Genomic DNA, 13,536 nt, shown 5'->3' with positions numbered 1-13,536 from the left:
GATTTTATGGAGGTGGAGGTGGTAAGAGAATATTTATATTGTTAAAACTTTTCCTTGAAACTGTTATTGTTCTATTTTCAGTTAAAGCCCATTTTATGTAAACATTCTTCCTTGTTGTTGTTTGAAACGTAGGACGCGTTGGAACACCTCATTTTATGGCCCCAGAAGTTGTCAAAAGAGAGCCTTATGGAAAACCTGTAGATGTCTGGGGTTGTGGCGTGATCCTTTTTATCCTGCTAAGTGGTTGCTTGCCTTTTTATGGAACCAAGGAAAGATTGTTTGAAGGCATTATTAAAGGAAAATATAAGGTAATATATTATGAATGTTTTATTTTTGTATTGAAATTAAAATATTCTGAAAAATGTGAAGTTGCTATCTGCCTTTGGACTTCCTGATTGTCACGTAGTTACCCAGTCAGAGAAAAGTTCATTGATCCACTTGCCTTGTCAGATAATATAGGCCTCAAGTAAATTTCTGAATCACTGTCAGCTGCACTGTCGTCTAGGCAGAAGGGAGGAGGAGACTGGCTTCAAAACAACCACGGCCTTGCCCCTCAATTCCCCTCTCCTTGGTGCTGCACCTGAAGTCTATCCCACATGTTTGGAACACAACCCCATGTTTAGGCTAGAAAACAGGGACCTTAGTCCTCTTTGATACAGAATCCTGTATGTGCAAATCAACAGTTTAGGAGTCTTGGGCCCTCAGATTCAGAAAACCAATGCTTTTCTCACAAATCCATTCTAGCAAAACTGCCCATTAAGCTAGGTCAGAGAAATTGTTTGGTTAGTGCCCTACTTATTTCAAATAAAATTCTAGTTTGGGGAAAGAATTTGGAATGACCCTTGGAATTTACTGTGATAGAATTTGACCTTTTTATTTTACCTCAGGTGAGATGTTTGTGACACACGTGAGCCCAGATTTCAAAAGTACCCATTCTTCCTGGGGTGACCAGACCGCCTATTCAGGCTAATCTTAGAAAATAAACTTATTTGGCCCTTCTTTCCATAATTTGGGGAAAGGGCTTCATTTTTAAAGCTTTTTGCTCAATTTTTAGTGAAAGTGGAAATTTCATCCCAGTGAGTTAGCAATTCTATATTTTATATTTCATATGAGCCTTTATTTGTTTTGCTTTACCACACATCTTGTTCCACGTTATATAGTCAAGTAGCACTGCTGAAACCCTTGTCATTTACATCCCAGGATAAACCAAAATGCCACTATCACAGCTGCATCTCACAACATAATTTAGAGCCATTTTGGTGGGACTTAAACATTCATATTCTTCTTAGACTCCTGTGGATTAGAAACCACATACATTGTTCCCAGTCTTGTGAATAGTGTGTTATTACTTGCATTATTAAAAAATTAAATTCATCACTGACATTGTGAGTGGCTATAGCAAAAAGAGCTAAGGAACACTTGAAAATTCATAAGCTAAAGGTTGGTCTCACTGTCCCAGCTCTTCCGTCCATTTGCCCTCTACCATCATGTGTGGCTGACAGAGTCAGATGCTGTGTGTGGGAAACATGGGGGAGTGTGTGTCTGGATACCAGATCAGGGCGGCTTATGTTGGGCTTCTTTTTCCGCCCCATACTACTGAAACCTGTACTTTCTATTCAACAGAAGCACTGTTTCATTTTCAGCCATGCCTGGTAACATAAGACCAAACACACGGGTTTGTGTAGTGCCAGACTCCAAAACTGTGAGACCTGTTTTCTTTTCATTGCCTCAGTAATGTTAGAGTTTTATAAAGGACTTCCAGGAAACGGGGGACAAAAGAAATGAAAGGCAAAGTAGCTTCAGAGTGGCAGCCTTGTCCTTTTTTCTTTTTTTAATATTTTACTTTTGAGAGAGCATGCGTGCAAGCAGGGGAGAGGGGGGCAGAGGGTTCGAAGAGGGCTCTGTGCTGACAGCAGCGAGCCCACAGCCTTGTCCTTTTAAACCGTAAGTGAAGCCTGTAGAGGTGCAAATGAGTTATGCTTTTAATTTTTAGCCTTATGTATCATCAGCCTATAAGGGCATGCAGGTTTGCCTCTTGTTTTATTTGGATTAAGGTCTATGCCAAAACTCCGTTAACAGAGAAAGATGTTTTAAGTATAGGTTTTGTTCTGCTTCTCTTAGAGTCAGTTGGCCACTGGGGAATAAAATCAATCCTTCCAAGGTAACTAAATGTCTCAGGAAACTGCTTGTAAGTAATCATCCTCCTCCAATCCCTGGAAATTGTGAGTGGCTGTCAGGAATGCATGGCCCTGGCTTTCTCATTGAATTTTGCCAAGTGAAACCACAGGTACTTAACATATGAAAATAAACACAATTAGCAATGCATCAGCATCATAATACTAATACTAGAAGTAATGATAGCTAACTCACACATAGCACTTAGTATGTGCCTGGAACTGTTGCTAAGCACTCATATTTAACTCATTTTATCCTCACAGTGACTTATGACGTAGATACCGTATAATAAAATCTCCCACCTGCCTTTTGGAGTTATAAGCATTTGCTAATAATAGAATTCTTCCTTTGTGCTAGTTTAGTTGCTAACTTCCTGGTTTCCAAGGCAATGTGCTTCATTCCAGCAGCCTCTGGTATTTGATTTCCTCTATTTTTAAAGCACTGAATAGTTTTTTTGTTTCTTTGTAAGAAATGTGGGCTCTTCACACAGGCCAAAAATTAAATTATTTTAAAACCTCCATTCTTAGTACTATAGTAAGTCAGATGGGCGTGACAGCTATATCATAGTTTCTGTACCTGGAGGTTTGAAGCTTTGATGTTAATAACTTATTTACTCTTTTATTTGGCTAACCTCACCTCTCACTTATATTCATGCCTTTTTTTTTTTTAATACAAAAGCCCCACATTTTCAGCAGCTTTGTTTGAAGTAGAGATCCATCTCTACCATCGATGATAAAGCTGGTGGGCCTTTCATATGTATATATGTATATGTATGTATACACACATACACACATACATACTGTGCTGTGATTCTGTCAGCATTTATTTTTACATTTTTTTGTTGAAAATTTCAAACAAAAGTAGTAGCGATAAGAGTACAGTGAACCCCCAGCTTCACCACTTAGCAACATATAGCCAATCTGGTTTGATCTGTATTCCACATACTAGCCGATTATTTTGAAGCAAACCTCAAAAAGAGTTTCATCACCCTAGTGGTTCTTAACAGAAAAACTATGAACAAAATCCTTGATCTATAGGGGTGTTTTTCAAGAAAATTTTGATGGCCTCTTTTAAAAACTGTTATAGTTTATAAACTGCTACTGGCCTTAAGCGATTTTAGTTGAACTTTTCTCATTTGCTAGCTTACTTGATCTTTTAAGGTAGATATCTGAGAATACCACTTAACTGGGATATATGCTAACATTTAATTTCAATTAACTTTTTTCTAAAAGACAAAAATATGTTTCCCAAAGTATGAAAAGATGCAGTGTGTCACTGTCTATCATCATGGGTAGCCAGTCGGTACGTCCACAGCTGGTCAAGGCGTCCATGGCTTTAGTTTTCAAATAAGCGAGACTGTTCTGTAGCCCTGTTTTGTTCCCCTTATAAACTCAACCTCCCAGATTAATTTCAGCTACTCTTCTCAGCCACAGAAAGAGGGAAACCCTGGATTGGACTCCCTCAGAAACAGGATGGGGGAGCATCTACTTCTCAACCTCTACTCACTTGAGAAATCTTACTGCCAGTTGCAGATAACTTCTCAACCCTTTCCCTGAGGATAAATCATTCCAACCTTAAAGAGCACATCTGCTCCAGGATGGGGAAGAGGGAACAAGGCTAAGCCTCATGCAATCACCTACATTATTTCAAACTGACCAATTGATGACAATTTCAGTAGGATGGCCAACAGTAAGGCAGTCACTTTAGTTAAGAGATCTGACAAGCAGAAGTGACTCTTGTTTGGAATTCTGCCTGTTAGAAAAAGAACAAGGAACATCTTTCACTCCCCATCCACCAGTATGGAACCTCCTAGTAGCCAGAGCGAATTTCAGTGTCAAATGCTAACCCTTGGCCACACTGTAGTGATTCCTGTGAACTGTGATGCAAGTCGTGATTTCGTTTGGCTTTAAATTGTTAGGGACTTTATTCTCCATCTTTCTCCCTTAGAAGGTGATCTAGGTCTCCTCTCATTCAACCCATGGTATTGCTAGCTCCTGGCACCAGGCATCTTATGCAAACTCACCCGGCCAGTTGGCTTCTTGATACTAAATAAGGAATGAGGCCCCACTGGCCTCTCCCCACCTGTCCCCACTTACCTTCCCAGCGGCAAGCCCTAAGCGTCCCTTCCCTTTTTCTTCTTCCTGGTCTCGGAAATACTCTTTTTCCCCTGGAGCCACCTTGCTCTTTTCCTCACAGATCCACTTTCTCACAAGCCTTGTATCCTTTGGTCAACTCATAGTTTTTATCCATTTGTTTGACTTTAGTCAATTGACCTTGTGGCTGAGTTGTCTCATCTTTCTACAAGAGGGGCAAAAGTAACTTCACTGAAGACAATATACAAGTGAATGGGTTATTCTCTAGGGCCGATGGTAGCAGTGTATGTTTTCTAAAATACTGAAATTGATATATAGTGACCAAAATATCCTAGTAGGAACTTTGCATAACTTCACAAATACTGTGGATTCCAGTTTTTCAAGAGAGAAGGTTTTAAAAATTTCTTTGAAATTTTTAACCTAAAAATTTTAATCCTTTCTAAATCAAAGTATCTAGTCTCTTCAGCTAAGGTAGAAACTGAAGTTGTGAGCATTCTATTCTTCAACTATTAAAAATATTATAACTTCTGTGACATCAAGAACATATGTAAGGGATGCTTATTGATACGAAACCTCATATACGTAGCAACAGCCACCAAAGACTTGCCTTTGTCCTCTTCCTTAGAAAGCAAACCTATAGAATCAGATTTCTGTTCTTTGAGAATTGTATTCACATTGAAACAGTGTAGGAATGTTACATCAATGGTGAATGTTAACTTCTCCCTGGGCAGTAACTATGCAATTTTCCTTTCCTTCTCTTCAGATGAATCCAAGGCAGTGGAGCCATATCTCTGAAAGTGCCAAAGACCTAGTCCGTCGCATGCTGATGCTGGATCCAGCTGAAAGGATCACCGTTTATGAAGCACTGAATCACCCATGGCTTAAGGTACCTGAGCCTATAGGTGGCTATCTACACTTTGTCTGAACCCTTCTAGCAAGAGGAGTATATTGCTCCTCAGGGCAACTCTTCACATCTTTTTTCTGAGTCCTTTTTTTTTTATTCTTTGACTTTTATTCATCTTGTTTGCTGTTCCTGCACAACCTCTGTAAATATCTGACTAGAGGAATATACCATTCTAGTGACATTCCGCTATCAGCGGGATTAGAAGCAGATTTAGGCAGAATGTACCAGGGAGGAAGGCCTGTTGGTTGTCCACCAACACAGGTTCCAAAGATGTGCAGCACGAACAAGTGAAGTAGTACTGTGTTTATGACCAAAAGTTACAATCTTGGGCGTAACCATGTGGTTCATAACATTACTTTTACTTCAAGAGATACTAGATATGGATTGACTGTTTTCGGAAAATACTAGCTTTTAAAATTTTATTTATTTATTTATTTTGAGAGAGAGAATCCTAAGCAGACTCCCCACTGTCAACGCAGAGCCTGATGCGGGGTTCGATCTCAGGAACAGTGAGATCATGACCTGAGTCAGACGCTTCGCCAACCAAGCCACCCAGGTGCCCCGGAAAAAGCTCGATTTTTTTCAATTCTTTCTCTATCCTATCTCACAGATGCATATTAAGGAAACTTGTAACTTGGGACTTCGACGCAAAGCACTATTTAATTAAGACATTATATGGTTCGGTAATTCCAGGAAGTTCTCACCGTACAGGTGAGAAAACAAAGGCTCAGAGACGTTGAGAATCTTGCCCCAAGTCACAGGAGTTGTCAGTGGTTAAACCAGGATTTTAACTGAGCCTACCAAACCATGCTTTACTTTGCGTGCAAGGTCCTCTCTTTTTCACTTACTCAAGGACATCACTCCAGCAATATCCCCTTTCCTGCATCATCGCTTTTCTGTCTCTGTTGAACCTAATATGCTACAGTCTATTTTTATTACACACATACACACACGCACACCTCCCGACCCTACAACCACCTCCAGCTTCCACTACCACACTTGTCAAGTCAGTAATGACCTTCACATTGCTAAAGTCAAATCTCAGGCCTTCTCCCTTTTGGCGTCTCAGTACCATTTGACACCCGTCCTGAAATGCTGTCTTCCCTTGGCCTCAGGCCTCCTAGCTCTCCTGGTTTCCCTTCTCCCTTTCTGGCTGTGCCTTCTCAGATCATGCTGATTCCTCCTCATCTCCCCACATGCACCTCTTCACATTAGGGTGCCGCAGGCCTCCATCCTTGCTCCTCTTTTTCTCTGTCTCCACTCAGGCCCTTGGAGACCTCATCTGGTTTAATGGCCTTTAAATGCCCTTTGTACCCTGGTGAGTCCAGAATTCATACCTTGAAACCAGGCCTCTCGCCGGAGGGATTCTTTCTTAATCCAGGGTACACTCTCGCTTCCTGACACCTCTTATTTCACCCCCTACTGCTCTCCTCTTACTCTGTTCCCTGCATATTGGCCTCACTGTGGTTCCTCAGGCAGCAGGCACATCCTGGCTTCAGTGCCTCTATGTTAGTTGTGTTCTTTCCGTGGAACGCTCTTCCCCAGACATAGTCATGGTTTCTTCCTTTACCACCTTCTAGTCTTGGCTTAGCTCTCAGCTTCTTAGTAAGATCTTTCCCGTTCACTCAATCTAAAATTACGGAGAAGAACGCCCCCTGCTGCTAGTATTCCCTGTCCCCTCCTTCCCTGCCTTAGTGTTCCCCATAGCATTCGTCACCATAAGACACACCTATATTTTGTTTGTAGTCTATTTACCCCCTATAAACTACAAGCTGCAGCAGAGTGGGAATTTGGAGTTGTTAGTTCACTTCTGTCCAGCATTCTACTAAGTGTCTGGCATAGACTAAGTGCTCAATAAATATTAGTTATGATTTAATGAATGAACGAAGGAATGTTCATTATATGATACTATGCTACTTCTCCAGAGAGAAGCAATAAGATATTAAAGTGTAGATTAATGATGGATCTTAGTGGCAACGACACGGAATGATGATATTAGAAAACAATTTTGAGATTCCAGTGGATCTTGAGTCTCCTTAAGAATATTATCAAATCCACATTCAACCCTCTGATATGCAGTTCTAGTTTTTCTTGACTTGAAACATTCAGTTCTGGTTATTCCTGATTTCCCCCAGAAGAGAGTAGGTAAACAGTTTTTAGATACATTCTTAGTATTTTTCCCCCCAGAAATGACCAGTGTGGTGGGGGGGGAGGAGGACTCCTGTTTCTCCTTTACCTTTCTCAGTTTCTCCATAATGGGGATCATTTGTTCACTAGAAGCTAGTTTAAATGCCAAAGAACAATGAAAATGGTAGCCATATGAGTCATTTTTAAGATCCTTTAGAAAAGTTAGCTTTCATTATCATACTTACCTTGACTACTAACGTTTATTTTTGGAAACCCTCATCCCTGCAGTGAATATACTTCTTGTTCTAAATAATCTGAATACATAGTAGATTTCCGGCACCAGAGAGACAATAGACACAAAAATGTCAGTAACTTAAATGAAAAAGTTCCAAAAAGCTGTTTAAGCTCAGAATCATGTGCCATGTCTGAACTAGTTTACCTTGACGCCTTATGTTTTATCTGAAGATGGAATAATTCCATGAGAATGTTATCTGGCTGATGTGTACAGGCTTCTTATATTTAAACATATGTCCATGTATACTTGTAAATCATTACTGTGGATGTAATTCGTGTTGATTTAGTAAAACACTAAATTTAAACTATAGTTCATGTTATGAAAAACTCCTGTGTAACTGCAAATTGAAGAAATAAGATGATGAAAATACTTATAATGAAGAGTGCCCAAAGTCATAATACCATGACTTTGTGTCAAAAAAAAAAAAAAAAAAAAAAGATTTCTTTGGTAAAACCACAAGAAGAAAATGTCCTATTCAATCATTTCATATAAAAAAAGACTTTGAGGAAATAGTCTAAGTAATATGCAAATATCCTAATGATTGTTAAAATATAGTATGTTTAATGCCTTTATCTAAATTAGTGATGTTTGCTATGAATATTCATTCCAGCAAAAGTAAGACCAACTAAAATTGTACTTTCCTTGTAGATGGCTGAGCTCTTTTCACACCCTTTGTAACCTTAATATGTAGACCCTAAAGTATATTGACTGTAATAAAACATGAAAAGGGTATTTCTAGAAGGCTAGTCCATTTGAATTTTGGAAAAACACCAGAGAGAGAAAGGCGGCAGGGTCAGATTGCAAAATGGATTTTCAGATTATACTGATATAACATAAACACCTGGAAAGATAAGCTCAAAGAAGCCACAATGGAGAAGCCTCACAGGAGTACAGAAGTGTGGGCTCAGGGAGACCAGTGAGGTACAAGAGAGATCACTGTCTGAAACTCCAGGGAGGACCGCATGTGTTAGTGTGCCTGAAGGGGGCCCTGGCCTCCATGTGGGAAGTCCAGGAGAGCACAGGCGAAGCATCACAAAGTGTTCAGGCCCTGTGGGAGTGGGGGGCAGGAAGCAAACTAGTATAATACAAACATCAGCCATTTGAAGGATTGCACAGTGGTAGACCAGAAATTCTGGTTTGAGGGGAGAATACGTATGATCTAGAATTGCCAAATTAAGTACTTTGTTTTGGTTTTTATTTTGTTTTTTGACTTTTTTTATTAACAAAATTTTTATTAAAAATTTTTTAAATTTATTAAAAATTTATTTATTTTTGAGAGAGAGAGAGAAAGACAGGGTGTGAGTGGGGGAGGGGCAGAGAGAGAGGGAGACACAGAATCTGAAGCGGGCTCCAGACTCTGAGCTGTCAGCACAGAGCCCAACATGGGGCTCGAACCCACAAACCGTGAGATCATAACCTGAGCCGAAGTCAGATGCTTAACCAAGTGACCTACCCAGGCGCCCCGGTTTTTTATTTTTTTAATGTTTATTTTTGAGAGAGAGAGAAAGCAGGGGAGGGGCAGAGAGAGAGGAGGACAGAGGATCCAAAGCAGGCTCTGCACTGACAGCAGAGAGCCGGACATGGGGCTCAAACCCACAAACTGAGAGATCATGACCTAAGCCGAAGTTGGATGCTCAACTGACTGAGCCACCCAGGTGCCCCTTAAGTACTTTGGATATTAGGGTGTAGATGGTAAAAAGCTCCTGCAAGCTTTTGAGTGATGACACAGTGCAAGCAGCATGCTCGTAGAATTCCTTTGGACACTGGATGTACAAGCGTTGTCTGTCAGAATACAAGAGCTAGAGGCAAAGAGAGCCTGTAGAAGCTGTGCTGTGACAGGAGTGACAGGGGCCTGGACCCAGGGAGTAAAGGTGGGAGTGGGAAAGAAATACTCAGACTGAGAGATTTTAAGGAGGGAAAACTGGTGAAGCTCAGTGAGTGATTCGAGGTATTTAGAATTAGGAAGCCCACAGGAAGGTTAACCATGTAGAGTGGAAATGATTCCTTATAAACCTTTCATGTTGAAATAATTTCAGACTCACAAAGAAGTGGCAAAAACAGGGACGCCTGGCTGGCTCAGTCAGTAGATGTGCAGCGCTTGACCTCAGGGTTGTGAGTTCAAGCCCCATACTGGGTGTACAGATTACTTAAAAATAAAATCTTAAAATCTTTAAAAAAAAATTTTTTTTTTTTTTTAAAAAGAAGTGGTTAAAAACAGTACAGAATTCCCACGTGCACTTTGCCATTCTTCCTCCTGGTGATAACACCTTATATAACCAGAACTAGGAAAATGGCATTGGAACACTTAAACTGAAAGCCTTACTCAATTTCCACCAGTTTTTATATGCATTTGTGTGTGTGTTTCTGTGAAATTTTATCATATGGAAGTATATAAGCATGACCATAATCGGGATATAGAAGTGGTCTGTCACCCCTTAATGATCACATCCTCTCCCTACCCGGAACCCCTGGTAAATATCGATCCATTGTCCATCACTATCATTTTTGTCCTTTTGAGATTATTAAATAAATGGGATTATACAATATGTAAACCATTTAAGAGAAACTCACATCTCCTGTGTGTTTCTCTCTTCTTCTCAAGCAGCTACCACACTCAACAGCGCTTCTGATGCCAGGTGTGCCTGGGTGTTTTCCCCACACCAGGCAGTTCTCTGACACTACCTGGGTGTCCTACATTTTAATTCAGTTCTGACACTAACTGAAGTCCATGCAGATCCCACAGGTTAAAGGCTCGGTCCCATGAGACTCTCCCCCACTTCCGTTGCCAATCACAAGGAGTGGGTCCCCAGGTTACCCACAACCTCTGTCTGACTTGACTACAAATTGGAGGTTCCTATAACCCACCCACTCCCAACTTTGGATTTGATTATTTGCTGGAACAGCTCACAGAACTGAGGGAAACACTTACATTTACCTGTTTATTATATGCTAAAGAATATGGTAAAGGATACAGATGAAAAGATCCATAGAGCAAGATCTGGAAGGATCCCAAGTGCAGAAGTTTCTGTTCCCACAGAAGGTGGGGTAGACCATGCTCCTGGCATGTACATATGTTCATCAACCCAGAAGCTCTCCAAACCCCATACTTTTGGAAATTTTATGAAAGGTTTTATCATGTAGGCATGCATTGATCATTAACTCTTTTCCAGTCCCTCTCCATTCTCAACAAAATGGGAGATGGGACTGAAAATCCCAAGCTTTTATTCATAACTTGGTCTTTCTGGTGACCAGCCCCCATCCAGGAGCCCACTAAGAGTCACCTCATTAAAACAAAGACACTTCTGTCACCCAGGAAATGCCATGGGATTTAGGAACTCTGTCCGGAACCAGAGTCAAAGACCAAATATGAGGACAAAAAATGCTCCCAGTGCTCTTATCACTTAGGAAATCACAAGTGTTTTAGGAGCTCTGCCTCAGAAGCTGGGGTCAAAGACAAAATGTTAGAACAAAAGATTCTCTTAGCATCCCTACTTAGAAGGGTTTTAGGGCTCTGTGTTAGGAATCAGGGTCAGATACCAATGTATACATTTATTATTACTTCACAGATTAGCATTATGTTTTTAGCATAATGTCCTTGGGATCCATCCAAGTTGTTGTGCGTGTCAATAGTTCATTCCTTTTTATTACTGAATAATACTCCACTGTATGAATGTACAACACTTCTTTATCCATTCACCTTTTCAAAAAATTTTTTAATGTTTATTTTATTTTAGAGAGAGAGAGAGAGAGAACACTCGAGTAGGGGGAGGGACAGAGAGAGAGGGAGACACAGAATCCAAAGCAGACTCCAGGCTCCCAGCTGTCAGTGCAGAGCCCAAAGCAGAGCTTGAACCCGTGAACCACAGGATCACCATCTGAGCCAAAGTCTGATGCTTAACTGACTGAGCCACCCAGGCGCCCCTGTCCATTCACCTTTTGAAGGGCATTTGGGTTGTTTCCAGTTTGGGGCTAATACAAGTAAAGCTGCTATGAACATCTATATACATCTATGAACATCTCCAAAGTAAAAACCTGTGAGTGGGATTGCTAAGTCCTATGGCAAGTATATGTTCAACTTTCTAAAAACTGCCAAATCATTTTCCAGAATACCTGTATGATTTTACTCTCCCACCAGCAGAGTATGAGAGAACCAGTTGCTCTATATCCTTGTCAGCACTTGGTAATGTCAGCATTTTTTAACCATTTGCAATTGCTTTTAGGAACATTTTTATCTTTCTTAAAATTCTTTTGAAATTTTTATTTATTTTGAGAGCAAGAGCATGAGCACGTGCCTGTGCATGTGTGAGCAGGGAAGGTGCAGAGAGAATCTCAAGCAGGCTCTGCACCGTCAGTGCAAAGCCGGATGTAGGGCTCCATCTTACAAACCCTGATCATGACCCGAGCTGAGATCAAGAGTTGGATGCTTAACCGACTGAGCCACCCAGGTGCCCTTAGGAACATTTTTATACCACCTGCTTAAAAATCCCAGTTGGATGATTCTAATATCTGTGTCATATCTGTGTTGGTATCTGTTGGTTGTCTTTTCTCACTTTGGTTGAGATTTTTTTATGATTCTTGGTATGAAGAGTAATCTTAGATAGTATGCTAGACATTTTTAGTATTATATTATGAGACTCTTATTTAAATCTTCTATTTTAGTAGGCAGCTAACCTGATTAAATTCAGAACACACATCCTGGCCCACTTTTAGGGCTGTAGCTGAAACACCAATTTCATTTTCAAAGCCTTTGCACTAGTCTGGTCTGGCCCACTTGTGAGCTGCTCAGAGGCTCATTCGAAACCTGGGAGACTAAACCACAGTTTAGTCTCAAAGCTCTTTGCCGTGTTGATCCTGGTCGGTTTTATACCTGGGTTTATTGGTGATGTGCCAAAGACTTCATACGTAGATTTAAAGAGCCCCTTCCCCAGCTCTCTTCTCTTTGTGATACTGCCCCTACTCTCTAGAGAGTGGGGCGCCAACTCTTTGCTGTTGCTTGGGTCCGGAAGGGCTGGTGGAGGGGGGGGGGGGAACAGGTCGGCTTACATCTGTTCCCTGGGGGTAGGGTGGGTGCAGTCAAAAGGATTCTGTCCTCCAGAGGAAAAAACCTCTTCTCAGCCCTTGGCTAAAGAGAGTCAGATTTTCTTAGGGTTCATTTTTTGTGTGTTCCTTGTCCTTGGAGTTTCCAGGTTGCGGCTGCGCACATACCCAGGTGAGGGTATGTTAAGAGACAAAAAAAAAAAAAAAAAAAAGCCAGTGATCTCACCAAAGGTCACCCCTCAGGTCCTGGGATCCCTCCCCAGTCGGCCTTTTCTCCAGCTTTCAGAGTCTTCTCAGTGATTCAAAAGGGAAAGCCTTGTTACCAAGAACTCTAAAGAATTAAACCTTGGAAGAAGAAGTGTTTATTCTGTTGAATAGGGAATTCTTTAAAAATCAACACCAATGCCCATTTCTTGCTCTAGAATCCAGGGATGCCATGTGTCTTTTAAGCCACTTTCCCTGGGCTTTCTCTCACAGTCGGCGTTAGCCAAAGGACCAATTTCTGTTCCACCATCTGCAGAGACTACAAAGGGTGTGAAGACCTTTTTTTTTTTTTTTTTTTTTAAATAACAGTGGAAATATGTTCTGTTACATATACCTAAAATGTTAAGCAATTTTATTTTAAGCAAAATGCAGTTGGGGAGCACCTGGGTGGTTCAGTCAGTTAAGCATCCAACTTCAGCTCGGGTCATGATCTCACGGTTCATGGGTTCAAGCCCTGCACTGGGCTCTGTGCTGACAGCTCAGAGCCTGGAACCTATTTCAGATTCTGTGTCTCCCTCTCTCTGCCCCTCTCCCACTTGTGCTCTGTCTTGCTCTCAAAAATAAATAAACATTAAAAAAAAAAATAGCCCAATAGAAAAAAAAAATGCTGTCACTTGGTTCACCCTTTTTGGAAGCTGTGA

At 40.9% G+C, this 13,536-nt stretch overlaps 1 protein-coding gene across 19 annotated transcripts in view; it reads left to right on the top strand.

Annotated features, from left to right (window-relative positions):
- Positions 1–13,536, top strand: part of CASK (calcium/calmodulin dependent serine protein kinase) — a 358,135-nt gene that overhangs the window by 225,999 nt on the left and 118,600 nt on the right. For all 19 annotated transcript variants that reach the window (XM_045471860.1, XM_045471852.1, XM_045471865.1 and 16 more), the window contains exons 7-8: positions 133–308; positions 5,032–5,154. In XM_045471860.1, the coding sequence (XP_045327816.1) occupies positions 133–308; positions 5,032–5,154 (299 nt within the window). The remainder of the gene's footprint in view (positions 1–132; positions 309–5,031; positions 5,155–13,536) is intronic.

This window comes from Leopardus geoffroyi, chromosome X (genome assembly GCF_018350155.1).
Source record: "Leopardus geoffroyi isolate Oge1 chromosome X, O.geoffroyi_Oge1_pat1.0, whole genome shotgun sequence".
Lineage (NCBI taxonomy): Eukaryota > Metazoa > Chordata > Mammalia > Carnivora > Felidae > Leopardus > Leopardus geoffroyi.
This window is presented reverse-complemented; position numbering and strand designations above follow the sequence as displayed.